The sequence below is a fragment of the Sander vitreus genome, chromosome 21, assembly GCF_031162955.1.
Source record: "Sander vitreus isolate 19-12246 chromosome 21, sanVit1, whole genome shotgun sequence".
In the NCBI taxonomy this organism is placed as follows: Eukaryota; Metazoa; Chordata; class Actinopteri; order Perciformes; family Percidae; genus Sander; species Sander vitreus.
Window position 1 is genome coordinate 2,505,362 of NC_135875.1, and position 27,000 is coordinate 2,532,361.

General features: G+C 41.7%; 1 protein-coding gene across 1 annotated transcript in view; it reads left to right on the plus strand.

The window, feature by feature from the left end:
* abca5 (ATP-binding cassette, sub-family A (ABC1), member 5) overlaps positions 1-27,000 on the plus strand; it is a 41,429-nt gene that overhangs the window by 4,981 nt on the left and 9,448 nt on the right. Inside the window, exons 4-30 of the mRNA XM_078279161.1 lie at positions 119-292; positions 1,334-1,431; positions 3,043-3,269; positions 4,045-4,186; positions 6,209-6,397; positions 7,138-7,285; positions 8,056-8,233; positions 9,105-9,163; positions 9,810-10,096; positions 10,943-11,062; positions 12,180-12,318; positions 13,596-13,686; positions 14,091-14,230; positions 14,399-14,518; positions 15,758-15,959; positions 17,475-17,641; positions 18,715-18,842; positions 19,094-19,231; positions 19,318-19,431; positions 20,497-20,667; positions 21,295-21,408; positions 21,667-21,804; positions 23,226-23,294; positions 23,383-23,474; positions 23,656-23,779; positions 25,744-25,861; positions 26,015-26,106. Coding sequence (XP_078135287.1) covers positions 119-292; positions 1,334-1,431; positions 3,043-3,269; positions 4,045-4,186; positions 6,209-6,397; positions 7,138-7,285; positions 8,056-8,233; positions 9,105-9,163; positions 9,810-10,096; positions 10,943-11,062; positions 12,180-12,318; positions 13,596-13,686; positions 14,091-14,230; positions 14,399-14,518; positions 15,758-15,959; positions 17,475-17,641; positions 18,715-18,842; positions 19,094-19,231; positions 19,318-19,431; positions 20,497-20,667; positions 21,295-21,408; positions 21,667-21,804; positions 23,226-23,294; positions 23,383-23,474; positions 23,656-23,779; positions 25,744-25,861; positions 26,015-26,106 — 3,779 coding nt within the window. The remainder of the gene's footprint in view (positions 1-118; positions 293-1,333; positions 1,432-3,042; positions 3,270-4,044; positions 4,187-6,208; positions 6,398-7,137; positions 7,286-8,055; positions 8,234-9,104; positions 9,164-9,809; positions 10,097-10,942; positions 11,063-12,179; positions 12,319-13,595; positions 13,687-14,090; positions 14,231-14,398; positions 14,519-15,757; positions 15,960-17,474; positions 17,642-18,714; positions 18,843-19,093; positions 19,232-19,317; positions 19,432-20,496; positions 20,668-21,294; positions 21,409-21,666; positions 21,805-23,225; positions 23,295-23,382; positions 23,475-23,655; positions 23,780-25,743; positions 25,862-26,014; positions 26,107-27,000) is intronic.

Sequence of the window (27,000 nt, forward strand, 5' to 3'; positions counted from 1 at the left end):
AAAACAACATATATATTTAAAAACCAACCTTAATCATAAAACAAGGGCAGGGAGTTTGTGATAATCCAATAAATTGCATCCTTCTAAACACACTTTTTATTCTGTCTCCTGTTTTCAGACCTCCAGGATCATCTGGAGATGTTTGCCAGCGAGGAGGACCTGGAGAACGCCAGTCTGTATGAGCCTTCCAGCTACGTCGGTGTTGTGTTCACGGACAGCGCTGCCACGTCGTACAGGCTACGCTTCCCCTACAACCAGCTGCCCTTACCCAGCGATTACACAGAGTCTATTGGTAAAGTCCAATGGGATTTTCTTTGTTTTGCTTTCTTCTTTGTACTACAAAGACAAGACATTTGCTCAGTTTGAACATTAAATATCTTGTCTTTGTAGCGTATTCAATTGAATATAGGTTAAAAAGGATTTGCAAATCATTGTATTCTGTTTTTATTTCCATTTTACACAACGTCCCAACTTCATTGGAATGGTGGTTTGTATATACGTATACGTACATACGTAAACGTTTTTAGTCCTCCCTCTATTTAAGCATATTCTGACGAGTTTATTTGAAATGGATTAGGTTTCTCACCAGTGAACAGACCGCATGCTCCATGATTGCAAAGCAAAACCTAATTTTTAGAACATTTTACAGATTATGATTGAAATACAGAATTACGTTAACCTTCACATACACTACACACTGCCTAGGAGGCCTTTGGTTTAAAGGAACACGCCGACTTTTTGGGACTTTAGCGTATTCACTGTATCCCCCAGAGTTAGATAAGTCCATACGTACCCTTCTCATCTCCGTGTTCTACTCTCTGTCTGACGCCTCCACCGCTAGCCTAGCTTAGCACAGATCCTGGAGGTAACCGGCTCCATCTAGCCTACTGCTCCCAATAAGTGACAAAATAACGCCAACATGTTCCTATTTACATGTTGGGATTTGTATAGTCACAGCGTGTACAAATAACAAGGTCACATGAGACACAGCCATCTTCTAACCCTATACAAACTGGGAACTATATTCTCAGAAGGCGAAGCACTACTACTTGGGCGGAGTGATTTGAGAAGCCCCGTGGTGAGGAGCAGAGAGTAAAAACGGTGCTTTTCAGGTGTTGCGCTAATCACTCTGTAGGTAATCAGTTATCAGTAAGTTGATATGTAAGGAATAATGTCCACGTCAGGTGTCATTGAGTTGGCTAAGTTGTGGATAAGTTGTGTGTATTGAATGATATGCCTGTGTGAGGGAACACAGAGCTGAAATATAAACAGTTTGTCATTTATATCTGGCGCACACATAAATGTTGTTGTCGTTGTGTTTGTTCTCCTCTAGCCAACTGTTTCACCAACTCGGTGAACTGCAGAGCAGCTAATTACTGGTACTCTGGCTTCATCCGCCTCCAGTCTCTGATCGATGCAGCTATCATCCAGGTGAGACGGGCCGGAGATCAGCACAATGCTCCCCAGTCTGAACCAACTCGACCTTAAAGAGGGAACAAAGATGCAGTGCTAGCGTTGTTTAGAATAACTTATTAGGGCCGAGACGATATGCTTATGACCCGATTTTGATTCTTTCACGATACATGGGTGCCGATTGGATTTGTATTGTGATTCTCATTTATTGCGATTTTCTTTTCCTTCTTTAACACAAACAAAAGTTTAATAATACACTTCAGGAGACAATATATCAGGAGACATTTCTAAAAACTCATTGTTTTTTAAGAAGAATGCACATCACAAGTCAGTCAGTCTGACATTTATTTACTTTGTAAAGAAGATTTTCTGCATTTTCTGCTTCCGGTCTTGTTTGAAAAATATTCAGGTGAATCATTGGTTAAAAAAAAAAATTAAATAAATAAATGGATTATCGGGAAACAAATTGATTTTAAAAATCATCACGATAACACACACACACACGCCTATAACTTATTATACAACAAAGAAAATGTTTATTGTTTTCAATTCAGAGTTCAATGTAAAATTTCACATTTTCGGTTTCTTTAAACATTTTATGCGTGTTGTTTTGTGCAGTAATCCATTTAATATCATTTCACAGAGAACTGAAGGTATTTAAGGACAAATACATATAGGGTGTGTCATCTATGGTTTATTTCAAGATGGCAAAAGTAGTTCATGTTAGGGCTGCTCGGTTATAAAATAAATAATCACCATTATTTGGTCAATTCTGAAATCGCGATTATTGAACTTTATTATTATATTATACTTTATTATACTTTATTTATTTAATTACTCATTGACTTTTGGAAAGATGTTGCATTGACAACAGTTGAAGCTATAGTGCGTAGTTTCTGTCGCCCCCATGAGGTATTCTAAGTAATGACAACAAAACTGTCGGCGTGTCCACATGATACAAGCCTTCCGTGACTGAACACCCCCTCCTCCACGCAGTTGCTAGTAGCCAAGGAGGACACGGAGGATTCCTCAGACGACCCAATCTTCTGAACATAATCCTACTGAGAAATCCAGAGAGAGTTGTGTGCAGCTGATAGTCTTAGTCAGCTTTGTAGCAACTCATTTGGCAACGGCTTGAATGTAACGGACGTTCATAAATATCACAAAGTTACACACTAAGGCAACAACACCTTGAACTGTGACATTTCCCTTCATTCTTTTCCCATTGAACTTTTTGAATTCCCCTTAAAATAAATAATACAAAAAATATGAAATATAATCAAATGCTGGCTGAGTGAGTTCAGCCATTAGGAGGGGCGAAGGTGCACGTGTCGTTCAGAACACGAGACATAATAAGAGTTCACTTGCAAAACGTAACGTGCAAAATAATAGTCTTTCTCCATTACATTGCTTTTGTGATTGTTAGGCGCCAAAATTGAACTTGCGATCAAAATCCGATTCATTCCACAGCCCTAGTTCAAGTACGGTCCGATCTAATGTAGTGCTGAAAGGATAAGTTGGTTATTTGGTTTGTAAAATAGAAAGAAATGTTGATAAATGAATCCATAGTGAAGATAGTCATTGCTTCCAGTCCTAGTTTGAGTCTAATGATCCATCTGTTGTGTACAGATGCAGACGAAGCGTTCAGTGTGGAGCGAGATGGACCTGAAGGTCGTAATGATGGGTCAGCCGGGCTCGGTGGAGGTGCAGAAATTCCCCCACGCCCTCATCTCCATCTACCTGGTCCTGGCCTTCACACCCTTCGTCACCTTCCTCATCGTCAACGTGGCAGCGGAGAAGGAGCATCGCCTCAAAGACACCATGACCATGATGGGGCTCTACAACACGTCTTTCTGGTGGGTGACAAGCGTTGGTCGCTGTACAGTGTTTCCTTTTAGGATTTTGTTTTTAGCACTGGGGGCAGGTCTGTCCGAACAAGCAGCGCGGGCATCGCTGTTCAGAATCCCATCTATCTTCCAAAATGGAACGCTTGTATTCCAAACGAATTGTGCTTGAAGCTGCATGGCATTTTGTCTGGTTTACCTGGGTGTTGTGTCCAGTGTGACTTAACGTTGGATCCGCAATACGGAAACTAATTGACATGTGAATAGAGATGCATTTACGGGGGGGGTAGGTAGGTAGCCTATAATCTGGCTCAAATGAATACGGACGGCCATCCAATTATAACGACCTCATCCACATTGTCCAAATCATTTTGATATTGAGCCATTACATTGATTACATCTTTTAGATAGGAGCCTATGATTTACTGTAGCCATCCTAACAACACACTACCTGAACGCCTTTTTCTAGTCTCCCGTTTCACTCTCCACAACGCTGTCTTCGTAGCCTGTTTATGTTTCTTGTAATGTTAGACTTAGTTATTTATTTCTTACCTTGATTTTGGTATCTGTGTTTCAAAGCCATCGGGGGGTGCATTATGTCGGCAGGATAAAAAGGCAACCGCGTTTTTTTCTGATACCGTGGCGGCAGAATTTTTGCCATGGCGGGCCGCCACTACAAAATCGACATCAACACTACTGTAGCTTCTGACACTTGTTGAGTTTACTTTTTTCTTTGGAAATAATCCGTAATAACTTGCTTTCTGTGTCTTGTTGTGTTGTTGAACAGGTTGTCATGGGGCCTCCTGTACGCTGCTCTGGTGACCACCATGTCCGTCCTGATGTCCATCATCGCTACGTACACGGCCCTGTTCCCCAACAGTGACTTCTTTGTCGTCTTCCTTCTCATCTTCCTCTATGGGATTTCATCGGTGAGTAGAGCTGCTATGGAGGGAAAGTAAACCTGCACACATGCGTTGCTTTGTTTTAAATGGTCACTTCACCCAAATGACAACAGTATCTTCTCATTTACCCCTAGTGGCGTCTAGCCACGCAGCTAGTTTTGGTTTCGTTGTCCCAGGTTTTGAGCTATACATTTCTGAGATTTCTACCCAGTAGTGAAAAACGAGACGCGTGTCTTCCCGGAAGTGATGTAGCTGTAATTAGGTGTAATGTAGGTAATGCTAGGAGACCACAGTGTGTTTCTTTTAGGGCTGGTTTTAGAAAAAATCAATTTTTCAATTTGATCTTCATTTAAATGATCATAAAATTCCCAAGATTGATCGTTTAAGAGGCTCCATTTTAAAGTTAGACTAAGATATTGAAATCGAACGAGACAATATAAGGAATCGATGTCATGCTAATTAACGCTCCAAAGTTGGGCGAAATTTTGGCGAGGGGGAAAAAAACTGGCATGGCCATTTTCACAGATGTATAGCTTTATGTTTACCATCTCTGCATCTCACCCTCTGCACTAAAGAAAGCATGTGTATAGGGCTGGGCAATATTTCAATATTATATCGAGATCGTGATATGAGACTAGATATCGTCTTAGATTTTGAAGAATTGTAATATCGTTTCATGATAAGTTTAGTCTTTTCCTGGTTTCAAAGGCTGCATTACAGTAAAGTGATGTCATTTTCTGAACTTACCAGACTGTTCTAGCTGTTCTATTATTTGCCTTTAACCACTTAGTCATTATATCCACATTATGATGGTTATTTATCTAAAATCTAAATGTGGAAGATATTTTGTGAAAGCACCAATTGTCAACCTTACAATATCGACATCGAGGTGTTTGGTCAAAAATATCGGGATATTTGATTTTCTCCATATCGCCCAGCCCTACATGTGTAAACTTTTTTTCAGTTTCTATGTAACTGCTTTGGGGTCAACTCTTAACAACAACATTCATATTCTTAATAATGCACCAGGTTAGAGGGTTCCTTGTACAATTTACAGTAGAAGTTCTCAGAATTTTATTTTCATATCAAGCAAAATTGCTATTGTAACTGAGATATCCCTAATCGAATCGATATTGAAACAAAACAAATCTAAAATCAAATTGAATTGGAACCTCGTGAATCGGAATCAAATCGATTTCAGGAAATCTGTGGCAATACCCAGCCCCTAGTTGCGTTGTGTGTTCTATGCAAGATCATTTGTAACTCATTGCAGCATTACAAGCGTGACATTTTCAAAAATTGTTGCTTATCTTGGAAGGTGATTTAATCCCAACCTGTTAGAAATGGATTGATAACTAACCCCAATACAGTCAACGTTAAACTAGTAGGTTTAAAGGTCCCGTGGCATGAACATTTCACTTTATGAGGTTTTTTAACATTAATATGAGTTCCCCCAGCCTGCCTATGTCCCCCAGTGGCTAGAAATGGTGATAGGTGTAAACCGAGCCCTGGGTATCCTGCTCTGCCTTTGAGAAAATGAAAGCTCAGATGGGCCGATCTGGAATCTTCCCTTTATGACATCATAAGGGGAAAGGTTACCTCCCCTTTCTCTGCTTTGCCCGGCCAGAGAATTTGGCCCCCCCATGAGAGAGAGAGAGAGAGAGAGAGAGAGAGAGAGAGAGAGAGAGAGAGAGAGAGAGAGAGAGAGAGAGAGAGAGAGAGAGATATATCATGGCTTTCAAATGAGCAAAGTGGCAGTTAGTCAAGGCCACATACCCCCCCCTCCACCTTGCCCCCCCTCTCCTCATCAATAGCATTTAAAGCTACAGACACAGAAATGGCACATCCTAAGGAAAGCTCATTGTGGGACTGGCTCTAGTGGCTGTAATTCTGCACCAAGGCTGAATTTTTTTGAATGCTCTCTGCATAACAACATTCAGGGTAGTAGTCATGGAAATACTGATTCATATTCTTTCTTTCTTTCTCTCTCTCTCTCTCTCTCTCTCTCTCTCTCTCTCTCTCTCTCTCTCTCTCTCTCTCTCGTCACAGATCTTTTTCTCCTTCATGCTGACTCCATTATTTAAGAAGCCCAAGTTTGCCAGCACAGTGGGCTCCATGCTGACGGTGGTGTTTGGCTGCCTGTCACTCTTCACCGTGCTGATGAAGGACTTCCCGCAGCCACTGGTCTGGCTTCTCTGTCTGCTCTCCCCCAGTGCCTTCTCAATCGGGATTGCACAGGTAACAAACACACGCTATGCTCCAGTGGTCATCTTCGGGTATATGCCTGTAATGAAATAACCTGGTTGGCCAAGAAATGTCTCCAGGAAGGTAGTTAGTACCCGGCTTGCTGGTATTGTTCCCCTCCCATGACGCTCTGCCTTCACCAGGGTCCATTTCCATCCATTTCTGCAGTTGTCGTCTTGTGACTTTGTTTTTGTCTGTAGCTTTAATTACCAGCCGCGACAGTGACACAGGCATTGTTTCTCCTTGTGAGTCTGTATCCTCATTCCAACATGTGGTACTACCACAGAGGCCATTTTGAGTACTTTGCCAGGTGTTTATATGTCTGCAGCCATATTTTGTTACCAAGATAGCGCCGCAACTTGCAAGATACAGTCATGAAACTTTACAGACGTGTATTTTAGATCAAAATAAAGGCAAGAGTTTGCTTGCTAAAGAACATATCCGAATATAAGAATCAGTAACTAACTCTGAGACATTAGCATACTATCTTTTGACCACAGATGCTTCTGATTTTGATATTGCGTATGTCTGATTGCTTAAGTGTAAATTGGGAGCCATGCAGTTATTGAAAAATGACACACATTGTGGGGGGATTTAATCGTGGCCACAGGGAATTGATGTGTGTGTGTGTGTGTGTGTGTGTGTGTGTGTGTGTGTGTGTGTGTGTGTGTGTGTGTGTGTGTGTGTGTGTGTGTGTGTGTGTGTGTGTGTGTGTGTGTGTGTGTGTGTGTTAGGTGGTTTACCTGGAGGCCCAGGGAGATGGTGCTGTGTTTTCCTCCCTGGCCAACGGCCCTCATCCTCTTTACGTGCCCCTGCTCATGCTGGTTGTGGACTGCATCCTCTACCTTCTGTTGGCTGTCTACCTGGACCAGGTACTGCCTGGTGAGTGTACACACACACACACACAGAATAACTCAATATAATTTACAACTAATTAAGTCTACTTTAATACTATTGGTTGTATTAGTTTTGCAGCAGCAGAAAGTTTCACCGTGCGATCACTGCAACTGACAATTATTTCCGTTGTCCATTAATCTGTATTAATCTTATTTTCTCGAATAATGGATTAGTTGTTTGGTCTATTAAAGCAACACAAAATAACTTTTCCTGCTTCAGTCCCCCTACAGGTTGGAAGCAGACTTGTCCCATTATGTCTCATTCAAACTACAGATCCGCTACCCGATCTGGCAAACTTGCATAGTGCTGTTCTAGCCGGTAGAGGGCCGCAAAGTGAATGCAGAAGTGCCGTTCACCCTGTTACGAGTTGATGAACCACTGAAACGATTTTGGAAACATTATTTTAAGTTACAAAAAGTTCTCTAGTATTGCTTTAAATGTCAGAAAATGGTGATCAGTGTTTCCCAAAGTCCAAGATGACGTCCTCAATTGTCTTGTTTTGTCCACAACTCAAAGATATTCAGTTTACTGTCCCAGAGGAGAGAAGAAACTAGAACATAATCACATTTAACAAGCTGACATCAGAGAATTTTAACTTGTCTTACTTTTTACGATTAATCGATTAATTCAATAGTTGACAACTAATCGCTTAATTGATAACATCTTTCTAGCTCTACACTTTAAGTTTAATCTTGAACCCTATGATTGTTTAGTATTACTATCATAATACCTACTACATGTTGTCTGAAATGCAGGGGAGTTTGGAATGAGGAGGTCCTTGGTGTACTTCCTGAAGCCTTCCTATTGGTCCAAACGCAGTAAGCGCTACGTTGAAGTGAGCTCAGCGTACGACGAAGAGGCGAACGGCGCTCCTGGTGGGGACGAGTCGGTCGAGCCTGTTTCGCCTGAGTTCAGAGGGAAAGAGGCCATCCGGTAAAAGTCTGAACCTGCATATGAATCTCAGTTTGGATGCACATTTCTGTTGCAATAAGTCAAAATCCTGGAAATGCAGTTTGTTACATTTCTGAGTAGGTTTTACTTACAGTGAATTTTAGGGTGTTTGATTCAATTTTTTAGCATTTGAAAAGTATCCTGACTGAACTTTGACATATACCCTTCTGTGATGATCCTTCTTTTTAATAATAGTCTAAATAATTCTTAATTTATGTTTTTTTTAACTCAAGAATTACGTATACTTTCCTAGAAATGACGTTTGACCATGAATTCCAAAAAATAGGTGTAAAACTAGTAATAAGTTGGTGTTAGTGGTGTTTATACATGGGAATGAAAACAAGTGTTAAACATGTTAAAAAAAATGCGTCAAAAGTGTCAAAAAGGTCAGAAAAAGTGTTGATGTTCAGTTTTGACCCAGCAAGTGCGTGGTCAAATGGAAGAGACAACACAAGGGTTAAAACAAATCTGCAATTGCTCAAATGATATTCCCTCAAAATGTTTCACTACAGATTTTCTGAGAAATTTGAGTTAGTATGTGCTTGTTGTTACCAATTTAGACAACGTCATTGTATATCACGACGTCTCGATATATGATTTCATCACGATATGATTCCATTGAAGGACGATAACTTATCATATTGAATTATTGCCCAGCCCTATGTCTAAAGTATCCATTCAGAGGATGAGCCCTTTGATACTGAAGCATTAGTAGAGAAATGAAGGCTTGGAGAGTTTCCAGGCTCGGAGACCAGTCTGTAAGATGAGAGCTGCTCTTCATTATGACTCTGCTTCTGTGTTTACACAAAAAATAAATATTTCTTGATTGCTCCTGTGCCTCTTTCTCTGGCAGCATCAATAACATCCAGAAAGTGTACAAAGAGAAGGGCAACGTGGTGGAGGCTCTGAGAGGTGAGTCCTGAACACTTTGACGTGATTGGTTCCTTTTTAAAGTCCTCTTAATTAGCAGATGTTGTGATTTGTTTTCACAGTATAAACTATTGACTTCACAGTGTGTCCACTTACTGTGGAAGAGCCTAAACAATATTCCAAAAATTGTGTATGCAGTTTTTTTTGTTGTTGTTTTTTTTTCTCCAAGTTCATTTTAAAAAAAAGTTTTCATTTGCGCAGCTTTTAATATCTGTTGCTCCATTTAGAGAGAGAAAAAACAAAACATTTTTGGAATTATGAAGAAAAAAAAATATACCTTTTTGTGTGCAAAGCTATAATCAAAAAATGTCATTTAGTCAGAGGCTACAAAACTGTGGTCAAGCAGAGAGAATAGACTGTTTTCCTTTTAAGATTAGTCATGAAAAATCAATCTGCATGGATTGCCTGCAAGTTTTCATTTTGATTCAGCAGAAAAATGGTTTCCATGGTGTCCCATGGTGGATCTAATTTGTTTTAGTCCCTTCTATTCTGTTGCCCATGCCTACACTGGAACGTCAATGCTGTAACAATATGCTGTTAAGCCCCAGCTGTGTGTCTGTTCGTATGTTAATGCGCATTTTCTGATTCCACGGTGCCGTATCTCTCTTCCTTTACATCCCCTCCCCAGGTTTGACGTTTGACATCTACGAGGACCAGATCACGGCTCTGCTGGGTCACAGCGGGGCAGGAAAGACCACCCTCATGAACATCCTGTGTGGCATCTGCCCGCCCACTAATGGCTTGGCCACCATCTACCGCTCTCCCGTAGCAGAGATCGCAGACGGGTCCGAAATGAAGCAGCTGGTGGGAATTTGCCCCCAGTTCAACATCATCTTTGATGTGCTCACTGTGGAGGAGCATCTCAGGATATTCGCAGCCATCAAAGGGATCCCGCCCTCGAACATCGATGCTGAGGTAATTAGGGCTGCAACGAACAATTATTTTAATTGTTGAATTGTCGGTTATTTTCTCCATTAATGGATGAGTTGTTTGGTCTCTAAAATGTCAGAAAATGGTGAAAAATGTGGATCAGTGTTTCCCAAAAGCCCAAGATGACGTCCTCAAATGTCTTGTTTTGTCCACAACTCAAAGATATTCAGTTTGCTGTCACAGAGGAGAGAAGAAACTAGAATAATATTCACATTTAACAAACTGGAATCAGAAGTTTTTACTTTTTTGTTCATAAAAAATCACTCAATGACTCGATTATCAAAATAGTTTGCAATTCATTTAATCGTTGACAACTAATCGATTAATCATTGCAGCTCTAGATGTGATGATCTAAACTAGCCTGGTTGACACCAGACCCTTCTCAGTTGTAACGCCGCTCAAACGCCTCTGGGCGCAATTGGATAGTCCTTCAACCAATCAGAGCAGCGATCTGGGTGACGTAGCAGCGACAGCGGCATCAACGGGTTGCTGCGCTTCAGTGGCCGTCATGTTGAACGTAAACAAAAAGCTGCTTTCCGTCGCTGCGCTATCGTCATCGTGTAAAGCCCGCCTCAACGGTTGTGATTGGTGCCTCGATTTGGAAAAATTGGAAATTGGCTTGAATGGGCTCTTGGCCAGACTGACTTGCAGAGCAAATCTCAAATATGACGGAAGTTCGTCAGTTTTCCCAGGCTAGATCTAAACACTTCTCTGTCTTATTGTTGGTTTGGTTTCAAGGCCTATTTTGTTCAACTTTTTGTCCAAAAATTGAGATTGACTGGTGAAACAGTTTGAGAGTGACAGGTGATTTCCCCCCCCCTCCTTTAATAGGTTACCAAAGTGCTGAAGGATCTGGACTTGGAGAAGATCAAGACTGCTCAGGCCAAGAATCTGAGCGCAGGCCAAAAGAGGAAACTCTCCGTGGGCATCGCCATTCTCGGAGATCCTAAGGTACCTGGAGCGGGCGCTTCATACCATTAATCGTTTCCTTGAATTTGATTCTGTGTGTCCTGGTCTCACGCTGCCTCGAGTGATCAGTAATTCTCCCACCAGTCCTAGCAGTATAACAGCTTGGGTCCGTCCAGAGCAGTCTGCATTAGGGTTGGATATTGGTACACCGATACCGGTGTTAACTCTGAACGGTGTTTGAACCGATAGTTTTAAAAAGATTTAAATAACTTTGAATGCACCACGAGGCTGGCGAGGCGAGTTTCAAGTAAACGCACCGTCTGTGTTGTTTCTCCGACAACAGCAGCTGCAGACTGTCGGACGTCCCGCTGTTGGAATCCTCCACAGTGAAATAGTCACACTTTGACACCGTTTAGCGGTCAGCATTTTAACCGTGTTTAATCCAGCTTCTAGCTAACGGTAGGCTAACGTTACCTGCTGCCAAGTGTAGTGTTAACTAGCGCCACATGCAGTGGTGGAATGTAACCAAGTAAATTTACTCAAGTACTGTACTTATGTCCAAATGTAGAGGTACTTTACTTGAGTCTTTTGCCACTTTCTACTTCTACTCCGCTACATTTCAGAGAGAAATATAGTACTTTTTACTCCACTACATTCATCTGACAGCTTTAGTTACTAGTTACTTGACATATTAACACACGTAGTTTATACAATCTGAGGTTTTATTATAAATGAAACTACAAGTCCAGCTGAAATGATTAGGCCATTAAACACGCGACTGTTTCGATCGTTTCCAGTTTCTAAAATGGGAGGATTTTTCTGCATGGAGTACTTTTACTTGTAATACTTGAAGTACATTTTCCTGATGATACTTAAATACTTTTACCTAAGTAACATTTTTAATACAGGACTTTTTACTTGTAACAGAGTATTTTTACAGTGTGTTATTAGTACTTTTACTGAAGTAAATGATCTGAATTCTTCCTCCACCACTGGTCATGTGCAGCGATGTTTCTGTTGCCTCTAACGTCCGTTTCAGAGCATCAGAGAGCAGCGCAGGCATTTAAGTGGCACCTAAATTCGCGTTTTGGTCCGGTAGATACCGGTCGTTAAGGTCTCGGTAACCAACCCTAGTCTGCATCGTGTTTGTTTCCGTCAGATCCTGCTCTTAGACGAGCCCACAGCAGGCATGGACCCCTGCTCCAGGCACCAGGTGTGGTCGCTGCTGCAGAGCCGCCGAGCCGGCAGAGTCACCGTCCTCAGCACACACTACATGGACGAGGCGGACATTCTTGCTGGTAAGAACTAGGGATTTTTTGGGGTTCGGCCGAATACCGAATCCACTGGTTAAGATTCTGCCGAAACCGAATACCGAATCCTCCTCCCATCCTCAGTCCATTAACACAGTAAACACATTAATGAAGTAAACAACATCCACAGCAGTGAATTTTTCATTTTATTTTATTTTAACTGTTAAAAAAAAAAGAATAGGCAACATTATGCCAGGAAGACAAGTGGGAAAAACTATTTTGACAATTACCATAGGCCTATGTTTACCCTATCTCAAGATCCAATCATTATCCAAAATATTAGCCTTTTAGATTTATAATCCCATAAAGTAGGCTACTAATGGTCGTCTGGTTAACACAAGTTTTTAGCTGTGACTGTCCTTCCTTTGCCGTACCTGAAGTTGCTGCATTCTGGCTGCTGTCTGTAGATTCCTTCATGCTCAACTCGTATTCTTTTGGATGTTTCATACCAAATGTTGTAACAGCGGTGATGTTGTGTATTGTTTAGGGTCCTCGCCACCACCAGACTAATCAGCATTGCATATTGAACATGTAGCTGGACTTGAATGGCCTTCTTTTGACTGAAAGTACTGCCAAACAACACTTTTTCTGCTCACCAGTTCCATTTCCACTTCCTCTCAGCCTGCTGCATTGAACGCTCCACCTACGTAAACACCTTCCTGTAATCAACGGTGGCGTCATTACGTCGACCAGCGTAGCGCGCGTAGTGCAAGCGTAGGGTTCGGTTCGGTGTGAAAAGATTCTAAGGTTCGGCAGAAACCGAACCCCGTCAAAAAGCCCAATATTCGGCCAGATCCGAATCCTGGATTCGGTGCATCCCTGGTAAGAACTCTCGGTTACACAACCGGCACCGAAACCATTAGTCAGAAATCATCTTAGAAATTAGACGTTAAGCCTTGCCATTTATCCAGTTTAAATAATTTAGTGCATTGCACCTGTGCTGTTGATTTATTACACAGTGTTTGAGTGTAATGAACGAGTCTATGAGAGATTCAAGGATTCACCAAAGTCCTCGAGCTTTAAATTCTGCTCCTAGCAATGACGAATAAGAAACTTCAAGGTGTTAATCTTTACTGCCAACTTTCTCCAGTTTTTAATTCATAATGAAGATTGTTTTACTCTTACAGTTGACATTATTCATGTCAGCATCTGATGCTGATAAGTTTCACTTTGAAGACATGAGTTTCTAGCCCACTTCAGTTTCACAGTATCACAGAATTTGTTGTTATTGTTGAACACAGATGCTTTTTTTTTTTTTCCTTCAGATCGCAAAGCTGTGATCTCTCAGGGACAGCTGAAGTGCGTCGGCTCTTCTCTGTATCTCAAGACCAAGTGTGGTGTTGGATATCATCTCAGGCGAGTAGATTTTACGTCCCTGGTGGTAGTTTATTGTTTCAGCTTTCACGTGCTGGAAAACTGCTACAAGTCACAGACCAGTGAACCATTTTTGGATATTTAAAAATCTTAGTGGCCCATTGAACTGTTTTATAGATGGTCTGATACATTCATGAAATCATGTTGTGTCTATGTGTTTACATGTGTTAATAACGGGTATGGATTGTCCTGCTATGAAAGCTTTGTTCTTTTGTGTAATGAGCACACTGCACCAAATTCCTAGCAACTTAGTTGCATGGCAATAAAGTATTGAATCTCGAAGTATTGAGTCTTGAATCTGAGACTTTATAACACTCTTAACAACCCATGTCAACCACATATACTGTAGGTCTTTTATTTAACTAGTCTCTTTTCCTCCCACGTAGAATGTCTATCAACGAGGGATGTGAAGCTGAAAATATCACGTCGCTGATCAAGCAGCACGTTCCCAAGGCTACGTTGTCCCGCCAACACGAGGCAGAGTTGACATTCACGCTGCCGTTTGAGAGCATTGACACATTTTCAGGTCAGATCACACTATCTAGTTAAGTTATTTGCACATTTACATAGCTTCCTCTGACTGCCAGCCCTCTCTCTCTGTCTACCCAAACCCCACCAAGACAAATACTAAAGCAATGACTCATTTGTGACTGTTAACTGCAGCAAGTGCTAATTATTAATATGTCTTTCATAGGCTTGTTCTCGGAGCTCGACGGTCAACCCAAACTGGGAATTGCCAACTATGGGGTTTCCATGACAACACTGGAGGATGTGTTTCTTCGTTTGGAGTCAGAGGCTGAAGTGGACCAAGCTGGTGAGTGTGTTACCAAAGCAGTGTTACACGACTGAGCGGCAGCCAGTGCATTATGTCGGCAGGATCATTTAAAAGGCAACTGCGACTACATTGTGCGTCTGCCCTATTTCTGATACTGTGGCGGCAGACATTTTGCCATGGCGGGCCGCCACTACAAAATCAACCTAGAGGAAACACTGCTTTGTGTTTAATGTCTTCAGACTAAAGTAGGACTGGGATGATGCTTTCGTCCTGATTCAAATCTTTCACGATACATGGGTAAATGTTCTGTCCTCTCAAAATAACTCGACACACAGCCATTAATGTCTAAACCGCTGGCAACTAAAGTGAGTACACCCCTATGTTAAATTCCCATAGAGGCAGGCAGACTTTTATTTTGAAAGGCCAGTTATTTCATGGATCCAGGATACTATGCATCCTGATAAAGTTCCCTTGGCCTTTGGAATTAAAATAGCCCCCCCACATCATCACATACCCTTCACCATACCTAGAGATTGGCATGGAGGACTTTCCATAAAATCATCTCTCAGTGCAAATCAAACCAGCTATTAGGATAACTGAAATACAACCATGCCAATCTCTAGGTATGGTGAAGGGTATGTGATGATGTTTTTCCGACGGGATAGTCAACAAGTCGGCTCTGTAGATGAAATTGTGGTCACTGCTATGTATTTCCTTGCCTTTGCTTTTGGTAGTTGGTGTGTTTGGTGTAGTTTCATCGTCCATACAACTCCGTGATTTACTTTTGTCGGGTCCGCTTCGTGGAATGGATGAGAAATGTTTTCTGTTGAGATGCTGAAGCATTGACGTCGTGCTATTACTGTGGTAAGCTAGTTCGGTTTTTCAGTAGACGCCCTGTCCAGAGTTTTCGTTTTAATTACGTTTGAACTGATTCCAAACTTTGGACACTTTCTGTGGTTTTCTCCGGCCTGTCTCTTCTCTTAGCCCCTCACTATTTACGCTCTGGCATGTGTCGCCCGCAGACTGAGCAGCGTCTGGTGTGCGACAGTAATAATGAGCCGTGTGGAAACACCGTCCGTCAGCAATACAACGTTGGTAACATTGATTTAACGAAGATTTAACGAGGATTTTTTGTAATCAAATTATTCGAGGAATCGTTTCAGCCCTAGTTAGAGTTAGGGTTCATGTGTCATGACTGTGTCATGTGTTCATGACAGTGTCTTGTCACTCTTATGTAGATACCTTCAAGTGTTACCGATTTTTCTTCCCCATCCCTAGACTACAGTGTGTTTAATCGGGAGCAGGCAGAGGATGAATGTGACAACGCCTCTCTGGACGACACAGACCAGCGGCTGCTGACCTTCTCAGACAGCAAATCGGACGTGGTGTCGGGTCACGCTCTGTGGCGGCAGCAGTTCAGCACCGTGGCCTGGCTGCACATGCTCAACATGCGCCGGGAGAGGAAGGCCTTCATTTATACGTGAGTGTTCAGAGACAAAACCATTTTTGAAAACGAGTTCCGGTTTCAGGTCAATCATTTAGGGACTGAGACACTGAACTTGTTGTCAGACATTACACTGTACAGAAAATACAGATACAAATGTAGTCGTAGAATTACAGCAAATTAGGGATTGACCGATACTGGTTGTTCAAGGCCGATACCGATTATTAGTAGACAAACCCATATTTGGAACCGATATGCATTTACAGTGAAAATGAAAATCTTTAAGTCAAAATTAGGATATTTTGTGTCTAAGTGACTGATGGGAACAACAATCTTTGACATTGGTCCAGTATTAAGAGAGATCGCTGCAGTCGGCAGCGGTGAAACAAGCTACAATGTAAGTTAATAGAGCAATTGTCCAGCTTGTATTTACCTTCATAACAGTGCTTGTTTTGCCGCTGACAGACTCGGATTAATAAAGTGTCTGACAACATTATGGAAAGGATTTCTAAGGAGGTCAACCTTTCTGTTGAAGAGTAAGATCCTTTTTTGAAACATAAAAACATCCGCGAAATTGTGTTCGCTAAACCCACCAGACTCCATGTAAATAAACAGTAATTTAAGCATTGTAAAACACACTTCATTCAAAGTCGCCAGAAACAAAATAAAACTATGAAAAGCCGTTTTGGGTCATCTTTCCACTTTTCCAGCCATCACAAGTCTAGTTTTGGTTGAAATAAACACATAGTTTAGCTGGCTCTATACACGCTAAAAGTGTTGTATTTTTAAATGGAGTCTGGTGGGTTTAGCGCTAACGACCTCAGAGCTGTTTCTGGTTAAACAGAAAGGTCTTAAAGAGGTTTTAAGGTGTATCTCTGTAGGGATCCTTTCCATAATGTTGTCACTTAGAATAATAATCTGAGCCTGTCAGTGGCAAAAAAAAACACTTTTAGTGGACCAAATTGACAATGCACATTTTCCCTATGGGGTTAACGTTACATTGCAGCCCGGTCTGTGGCTGCTGGTTACAGCGTTCACGCTTAATACTGGACCAATGTCAAAGATTGTTGTTCTTATCAGTCACTTACACACAAAAACATAGGAAAATAGGGTCCAGGTTGAAAAAATCAGTAGTTACCCTTTTAAGCAATTATTTAATAAATTAGAAACTTTCAACATAATAGCCAATAACAGAGAGTCAGATAGTGTTGAGGGCGGGACATTAAGTCAGACTCAGTGGTGAGTGAAACCGAAGCAGAGGGACAGACACAGAGCTGTACTTTTTAATCATGTTATCAGGTGAATAATCGGTGATAGCCCGATAATCGGTCTATCATTAATGCAAATATGGGTTAGAACTCTAACATGAACTTCCTAATCAAGTAACTGGACATTAAAATATATTATCCTCATAGAATATGAAGGCAGCTGATCAAATATCTGATTGAAATAAATTGATGGATCTACAGCATATTGTGCTGGATTATAAAGAATCTGCACTTGTGTGTTGTGATTGTCCCGTCTCTTCTCACCCCCTCCATTCTCCTGCAGCCTGGCCTTGTTCTTGGTGTTTGTTGCTGCTGTGCTCGTCCTATCTCTGGCCACAGGAAACATCCAGATACACTCCCCGGACCGTCAGTTTCTGCCCGTATACCTCCTCAAAAGGAACCAGTCGCCACGGAGATACGCCACCAGCCTCCTGGTTCAGAACTCCACAGGTGAGTCCACTTGAGATTTTCTAAAGGATAAGATTTTGTCTTGTTCCTGGGAGGCTACAAGCTGATAGGTTCATGTTTTAATTTTTTTAATTTTTTTTTTTTTTTATAAGATGTCCTCTCAATTAGACTTCAGGGTGCATTCATGTGTGTGTGCTGCTGTGTGTGTAACAAGCATAGTGTGCGCACGTTGTGCACGAGCCTAGGCGCATGTTACTAATGCTCTGTTAAAATAACAATGAAATGCTTTTAGACCAGGTTTTTGTTGGTCAATGGCGCGATCACTTCCCGCTGCCTCAAGATAGCAAGACGCCCAGAATGCACCTGAACGCACCTCCCTGTAAGACCAGCACGCCCATGGGCCACAGATGGGCGCAGGAGCATTTTCTATTTAAACAACGCGGCCGCTGGACGGGAAACTGACAACTGCGTCGGTCTTAAACTAGCAAAGACACTTGAGTCGGTCCTTGCGCCGCGCTGCGCCAGGTGCAAGATAGGGCCCCAGATTTAATTTCTGTCAGAAAGTGCTTCATGCTGTAAATATTGTGATGGGATTCTAACTGCTGTACAACTGTTAACTTACACCGCAACGACAATCGATAAGCATTGTCCCACGGGTACAATTCTAACCGACCTCCTTGACGATGACCCTCTGAATAATCATTTACTCTCACTCCATTCTCTCCAATTTGAACTGCTCGGGCCCCGATCAGACAGAGCACACTTAGAAGTCTGGCGTGGCTTTTTGTAATTGTATTCAATGAGAGTAAAGCGTTTTGCTCGCTGCTTTTGCACTGCCTCGGGTTGTTTTGGAGAAGCTCCCTGAATGCCTCGATTGGAAAAAAACGGGAAGAGCGGGAAAAAATGCCGACGTCATTTAACTCCACTGCGAAGGAATGGCTGAGGACAGGTGTTTCGATGGTTGCCTAGCAAGAACAAAAAAATGATGCAACTGGTCTGTTTTCAACAAGAAAGGCTGTGCAGTGCGCTTCAGGTTTTTCAACCTGCAAACATGCGCTCTGTCTGATAGTTTTTCTTGCATGTGGGTCAGCATTGCTTTTTCCTTGTGCCAACAGGCTCTGATATTTCTGACTTCATCCACAACCTGGAGTCTCAGGACATCAAAGTGGATATGATGAAACACAGCGACTACATGTCCGCAGCTCCCCACAGCGCCGCCATCAACGTAACAGGATCCAGCAAGGTCATTTATTTATTATTGGGCAGATTGAATTTAGTTTTTGATACCAGATATTTGATGAAACAGGAGCATCAGATGTGGGCTCAGCTCTCCTGCAGCACCTCCAGCTCCAGTTGACGTGGTGTTCTCAGATGAAGGGCTCTTTGTTTGAGTGCTGCTCAGTCCTCGAACTGAGAGGCTTATATTTAGATGGAGTGGAGTTCAACTGTCAAGATGTGGCACTCTTTAACCCTTTGGTTTCTGTCTGTGAACAGGGTTTCAGATACAGTGTCGCGTTCAACAGCACCACCGTTCACTCCTTACCTATGGCTGTCAATATACTCAGCAACGCTCTTCTAAAAGGTCTGAATGGTACTAAACCGATCAGAACCTGGACCAAACCATTTGATTATGTGAGTATTTGTTATTTATCGTATCTATCCTATTTTCCCTGTGCCATTTTAAATAAATTAAATGTTTCCATTGTGACATCCCTCAGCAAATCCCGGATGCCACGTCCTACGCTCTGGTTTACATAGAGGCCATCATACTGGGAATGCTTGCAGCTGGAATGCCTGCGTATTTCGCAATGGACCACACTCGAGACAGAGAGGTAATGTCTGAATTACCAACAATCATTTTAATTTGAGAGAGAGAGAGAGGTGACTTTACTGCAAAGGGGTCTACATAGGGAAATATATCATGCACTCCTTCCCTGGCATGCATCATTTTTAAAGGATGTTTTTGTGGCACTTGGACAGCTTTTTTGGACAGTTTTAAGAAGCAGAGAGCAGCAAGACGCATGAAAGAAGGGGATCACGTATGACAGAAGTACGTCATGTTTATGTGATCTGTGTTAGATACAAAGTCACCAGAAGATTCTGTACATTGGTGCCCCTGTCCCCCTCCTCTAGCGCACAAAGCAACTCATAGCAATTCGTTAGATGTTTAGATTATTTTCTTTCTATTCCTCTGCCGTGTCTGTTACTGCTGGCTTTCCCAAAGATTCCCGGTCCTGATTAGTACGGCTGGGTACTTGTCAAAACAATTTGATTCCGATTCACAATGTCCCGAATTCAATTCTATATTTCTCTATAAATTTCAGTTACAATACCAGTTTAGCTTGGATATAAAAATGATTCTCCGAGAACTTATGCTGCAAATTGTACAAGCAAGAAGCAACCCTCAAATATTGTTTATAATGCTCCATGTTGATGTTTACAATAACAACGTTTTACTTATATATTTACATCCATGGTGAAAAGGCATACATTCAAAGATTGATTTCTGAATTTTGGAGAATTGATTATTTTTTTCTACGATTATTTTTTGGGCATTTTTAGGCCTTTATTTGGATAGGACAGCTTAGACTTGAGAGGGGGAAAAGGGCCACAGCTCGGAGTCAAACCTGCGGCCGCTTCGTCGAGGAGTAAACCTCTAGATATGGGCGCCCGCTCTACCTGGTGAGCTAACCAGGGGGCCCGAGAATCAATTATTTTAACGAAGCCCTGGCAATAAACACAAGCTCAAGCACAGGCTTCTCGATTTCTGGATCAGCTCACTCAAACAAAGCTCGATTTTAATTGGAGAACTGATCATTTTAACCCAGCCCTACTAAATAATATTGGTCTATATCTTCATCTGTGTGTATATTTGCCTGTTTTTTTTCTCCCCTCAGATTAAGTGTCGCTCTACACTGCGTATCTCCGGTCTGGTGCCGTCAGCCTACTGGTGCGGCCAGGCCGCCGTGGACATCCCCTTCTACTACCTCATCCTCTGCGCCATGACCACCGTCCTCTTCTCCTTCCACTCTGGAAACCTGCTCACGTCCAGCAACCTCACCGCTGTGGTCCGTACTGCCATTGACACGTTATGGCTCGCGCATACATTACACAAGATTATTATTATTATATGTACCACCCCTGACCACCTTAATTTCTGAATAAAGGACTCCCTCTTTATTCCACCTTTTTGATTAAGCCGCTAAACATTTTAAAAATCAAAACCAAATGCATGATACAATTAATATTGATGTAGTCTATATCCACGACGTTCCACTTCCGGAATTGCTCAGGTGCCTCCCCTTCCTCTTTCTTAGTGTTTAATTCTAACCTCCGGTGGATTTGTGAGGACTGTGGTTAACTGCTCCTCAGATCTCTGCAGGGTAAATCCAGACAGCTAGCTAGACTATCTGTCCAATCTGAGTTTTCTGTTGCACAACTAAAACTACTTTTGAACGTACACACGTTCCACCAAAACAAGTTCCTTCCCGAGGCTATTTTGCAGAGGCACAGTCATTGTGTCCGGGGCTTAGCGCCACCAACGATTGTGATTGGTTTAAAGAAATGCCAATAAACCAGAGCACGTTTTTCTCCCATCCCAGAATGTTTGTGTGGACTGGCCAGACCCTCCTCTGCAGCGCTGTGGAGGAAGGTCTGGCAAAGTCCCTTTTTACTTCTCTCCTCCCCTCTCTTAGGTCCTGTGTACTGTTGGCTTTGGTCCAGCCGTGATCCTCTTCACTTACGTGTTTTCTTTCGGCTTCGCCCGAGTCCAGAGCAACAGAGATTTCTTCTCCGTCATCTCCATGATGGTGAGGCAGGATGCCATGTGTATACACATTGAAAATACACGTGTAACCAGCGTCCAAAATGTGAACTTCAAACAGCACAATGAAATGTGCTCCTGAAATCCTTGAGATGAATAACTGTGATCACAATACCTAAAATAAACAGTAACATGGCTTATTATTTGGGCATAACATTTGATGATACTGAAATCAGGTTGAGTTCAATTTTGTTCTATCTAATCGTCTTTTGGATGTTATCTGACTGAGTGACTCATTTCTCAGGTGTGTGTGGTGTCAGCCTCGCTGGTTCAGTTGTCTTTTGTGAACGACAGCCCTGGGTTGACCAGGAACCTGCACAACGCCTTGTGTTTCTTCAACCCTCTTTACCCTCTCATGGGCTGCCTCAACTGCATCACCAAGGTAGGAGCTTCACCATGGCAACCAGTCAGTCCTTTCACTGGTTTCTCTGTCTGCAGTTTTTTCTTAAAACCTGCATCCAACTTTATTTCAGACCACATGATGTGGAAGGGATGAACCAATTGAGAATTAACACCAACTTGCCAACCGTTCCATGCAGATTTTAGTTTATTTTAGCCTTTTTTAACATATGGTTTTGGTTCTCTGGCTGCACGTAGTGTACTGTAGACTGTGATTAAAGGGTAACTACCGTTTTTTTTAACCTGAAACCTATTTTCCTATTTATTGTGTCTACGTGACTGATGAGAACAACAGTCTTTGACATTGGTCCAGTAATAAGCAAGATCGCTGTAGTCGGCAGCGGCGAAACAAGCTACGTTAATAGCTAAGTTAATAGGGTTATTGTCCATCTTGTATTTACCTTCACAAAAGTGCTCGTTTTGCCGCTGACAGACTCAGATTAATATTCTAAGTGTCTGACAACATTATGGAAAGGATTTCTAAGGAGGTCAACCTTTCTGTTAAAGAGTAAGATCCTTTTTTTAAACATAAAAACATCCGCGAAATTGTGTTCGCTAAACTCACCAGACTCCATGTAAATAAACAGTCATTGAAGCATTGTAAAACACACTTCATTCAAAGTCGACAGAAACAAAATGAAACTATTGGGTTGTCTTGCCACTTGTCCAACCATCACAACTCTAGTTTTGGTTGAAATAAAATACGTTGGCTCTATACACGCTAAAAGTATTGATTTTTTTAAATGGAGTCTGGTGGGTTTAGCGCTAGCGACTTCAGAGCTGTTTCTGGTTAAACAGAAAGGTCTCAAAGAGGTTTTAAAGGTCTATCTCTGAAGGGATCCTTTCCATAATATTGTCAGACACATATTAAGCATATTCATTTGAGTCTGTCAGTGCAAAATAAAAAACTTTTATTGGACCAAATAAAATTGGCTGCCGGTTACAGCGTTCACGCTTAATACTGGACCAATTTCAAAGATTGTTGTTTCTATCAGTCACTTACACACAAAAACATAGGATAATAGGGTCCAGGTTGAAAACCTCCCTCAGGCTCTCATCATCCCTCCCATATACTGTACTGTATAACCATAGGCAGCTTTCTCCAGCTCTAATAATGGTATGCTACATGCCCAGCAGCAAACGGCAGACACACAAAGTTAGAGACTGCCCAGTGAAGAGACAGATATGTTTCTTAAGAGTTGGAACTGACCCATCCAGAGAAGCCTTTTCTATCAATTTATGGTATATTGCAAATACATTTTAACTTGTTCATATAGAATAGTTCAGGGTGCTTTAGTTGGACCCTTAAAGGTAAGATGTCAAAGTGCCAGCTGTTCTTTTTAAGACAGTGGCTTCTGTACAAGTAGGAGCCCCCTTCACTGATGCTTTTTTTCCCGTTTTCAGGCGACCTTCCTCCCCTCTCTGTACGAGGAAAACTTCTTGTGGAAGAACCTGCTCATTGCGGTTGTAGCTGTATGTATCTAACTTTTTGCTACATTCAGTAAATAGAGACTGCAGAATGTGTGTGTTCAGCCATTTATTTTCTCATTTCTGTGCTCAGCCGTATCTCCAGTGCATCCTGCTGCTTTTCCTGCTCCGTTGGCTTGAGATCCATTACGGTGGGAGGACGATGAAAAGCGATCAGTTCTGCAGGTAATGATCAGATTTCAGGTCATAACTCAGATCACACGCTCCCTCGTTATTATTTCTTTTTTAACATATAGGTTTGTTTCATGTATTTCACATGAACCGTTCAAGCTTCTTAGTCTGAATTGAGACTTGTCAGTTCAACTTCATGACATAACGATTAAGGAAGATTCTTTCGCATTTTCAGGATCTCATCCAAGTCAAAGCCCAAAGTGGAGAGAAATCCAGAAGAGGCGCTGAACGAGGATGAGGATGTTCAGATGGAGAAGGCCAGAGTGAAGGAGGCCCTCACCTGCCAGTCCTGCGAAGACGTAAGTGGATATCTAATCTTCTGGTACAGGAAATTAAGGAGCTGTTGGATTTTGTCTCAGCGGATGATCCAGATATGAGCCAGTTTACCTCAAGACTTTTTGACTAAGCTTAAAGGGATGGTTTGGATATTTTTCAAGGGGGGTTGTATTATCCATAGTCATTGTGTTCGCTACAGTAGATGGCGAGTACCGACACGGAAGCTAAGCAATGTACTGCTAAATGGATTTTAAAAACCTAAAAACATCTAAATCAGTTTAAGTGTATGCTATATTAAAACTATTTTCAGCGCTTTACCTTGCTGTCAGACAGCCCTTTACGCAGAGCGGACTGAAGCTGTTATCTCTGCTCTTTATAAAGCCACCAGACTCCTTTGCCAAAAACAGTCGTTTAAGCCTGGCGACAGACTGCTGCATGGCGTGAGCGTGGCGTTTCTGTTGCGTGTCAGCTGCGTGGATTTTTGCACACCAGAAACGTGTCTGACACAGCGCTGCTAGCCTGATTTGATTACAGCAAAGACAACGTCAGCAGTATTGACTGCAAAATAGGCTACAGTATTGACAGGTGCGACATTTTAAAATCGATAATTTTTAATTTTTTTTATTTTACATTTATGTCAAAATCTAGAGACTTTCATTTATTAATATGTATTTGTGTCAAAATGACATATAAACATATTTTCCTATATACGCTTGCGTGTCGCGTGAAAAATAGGCGTCAGTTCTATTTCTAGCATGCACACGTTTTCGGTGCGGCTGCTCGAGCCGCGCCTGAGACGTGCGTGTCACGCAGGCAGTATGTAAGCTTTGACCTGTTAACATGGGAGCTGAAATAAAAACGCTCACGCCACGCATCCAGTCTGTGGCCGGCCTTACCTCGCAGAACAGTGAGTTGCTGCTCTACCGCTACCTCCATCAGTTAGTTTAATTTGTTAGTTTTGTTCGTTCCTAACCCGTTAAAACACCGAAGTCACAACAACACTAACAAATAGTTTCGTTGGAGTCTCCTTAGTGCATGTTTGGTGCTGCGTGATGGATAGATGCTGGCGTTCTCCAGATTCATAACTAATATTAACAAAACGATAAGTAAAGGTGATGAGGATGAGGGTCCTGAGGGTCTGGGGGGTTACCTACCAAATATATCAGCCTCTACTTAACCATAAAACAGGGTCCTACACCTTGGGTTGGAGGATTCTGGCTCCTCTGTTGTCTACCGCTGATACCTGTGCTTTGGGCTCACTCCTTCGATGGTTCGAGCACCCTCCACCACACACACACACACACACACACACACACACACACACAAAGACAGTGATATATGATTTATATTTATTTATTTTTTCTCTTTTTCTCTCTCTTTCCCTCTCTCTCCTTTACACATTAAAAGGAGAAAATAGTATGTGTGTGTGTGTGTATATATATATATATGTGTATATATATGTGTGTGTATGTATGTATATATATATATATATATATATATATATATATATATATATATATATATATATATGTATATGTATGTGTATATATGTATATGTATGTGTGTATATATATATATATATATATATGTGTATGTGTATATATATATATATATATATATATATGTGTGTATGTATATATATATATATATGTATGTATATGTGTGTACGGTATATGTGCATTTATATGTTTATTTCTTGTATGACCAACTAGCCTCACACACACTTTTACACATCCATCTTCATACACAGTTTTGCTGCTCCTGCGTTTTTCCTCGTTTGCTACATACCCAGCAGTTTGAACTTCTGTTGTGTCCCTTGTTTGTTTTGCCTTCTGTTTTTTGTTGTTGTATGTCTCAGTCTTACCTTATATCACCTCTTTTGGCTTTTTATGTGTCCCTGCACTTGTCTTCATTTGTTTTGTGATCACTTTCTATCACGATTTAAAAAGTTAATTTGGGCTGTCTTCGCTGTGTCTCGTCCATTTAGAAACCAGCGGTGGTTGTGAGTAACCTGAGGAAGCAGTACAAGGGCAGAAGAGAAGGTTTTTCTCTGAACAAGAGTAGGAAAGTGGCCACAAAGAACATCTCTTTCTGTGTTCGCAAAGGTATGTTAAGTCTTTTTGTCAAGCGGACAACGCTTTAATTGCATGGTAACCAAACATGGTGTGTTTGGACTGCTCCAATCCATTAAGGAAACTTGTGACAAATATTCAGCCAAAGTCTTCATTTTAGGAAAAATGTAACGGCTGTTTCTTCAGGTGAAGTTCTCGGACTGTTGGGCCCCAACGGAGCAGGAAAGAGCACCATCATGCACATGTTGTCAGGCGACACGGACCCCACTGCAGGCCAGGTACAGTACAGATAATACTGAAGCTACTCTCCTCTCGTCTCTACTGTGGAATAGTTGGTCCTGATCCACGTTCAAAACTTTTACTCATGTAACTTTCTGGGGTTAAATGACTGGATGCATGAATTCCACATCTGTGGTCGTCGCATCTGGAATTATCTTCAACTTAAACTTAAAAAACTTAAAAGTAAATGTGTGGTAAACATATTAATTAAATGTGTTTTTATATTGAGGTTGGGTTAAGCTATACTTATACATCTTATACATCAACTTAAAGGTGCTGTAGGTAGGATTGCAAAGATCCAGGACTTTGAAGGAAAATTGAACATCGACAACTTCTCAGTCCCTCCCCCCTTTCCGCTAAAGCCCGAAAACGGTCTCCTAAGCCCCTCCCCCCACAAGGGAGAAACCTATCTGCAGCTCGTGCGCGAGGAAGGGAGACGGAGGACGCTATGAAATGCGTGAGCAGTGATTGACACGCAGTTAGACACCCCCACTGGCCCTGATTGGTGCATCTGAACAGGGAGCGGTGGATTTTTGCAAATCTCACTCCAGGCTGTAGGTGGAGCCAGAGGAGCCGGATTTTTTTTTAATGACCTGCTTCATGTAGTTCTACTGGAACATAGGGTCAGTTTCAGCAAATATGATAGAAAGATAGTTTTATAAGTCTTACCTACTGCACATTTAAAGACATACAATTAATGAACATATGAACTCAGTTTTAATGATTCTACTTCAACCGGATGTTTAAACAGTTTAATAGAATTTTATAAACTAACTGTGGTACATCTAACTGTAAAAGTCCAATCACTTAAATTATTCACATGGCTATAATTCTGTAATGTATTATAACCCACTTTTTTGATATAATGTAAAGAAATGCCTTTTCCTCAAACT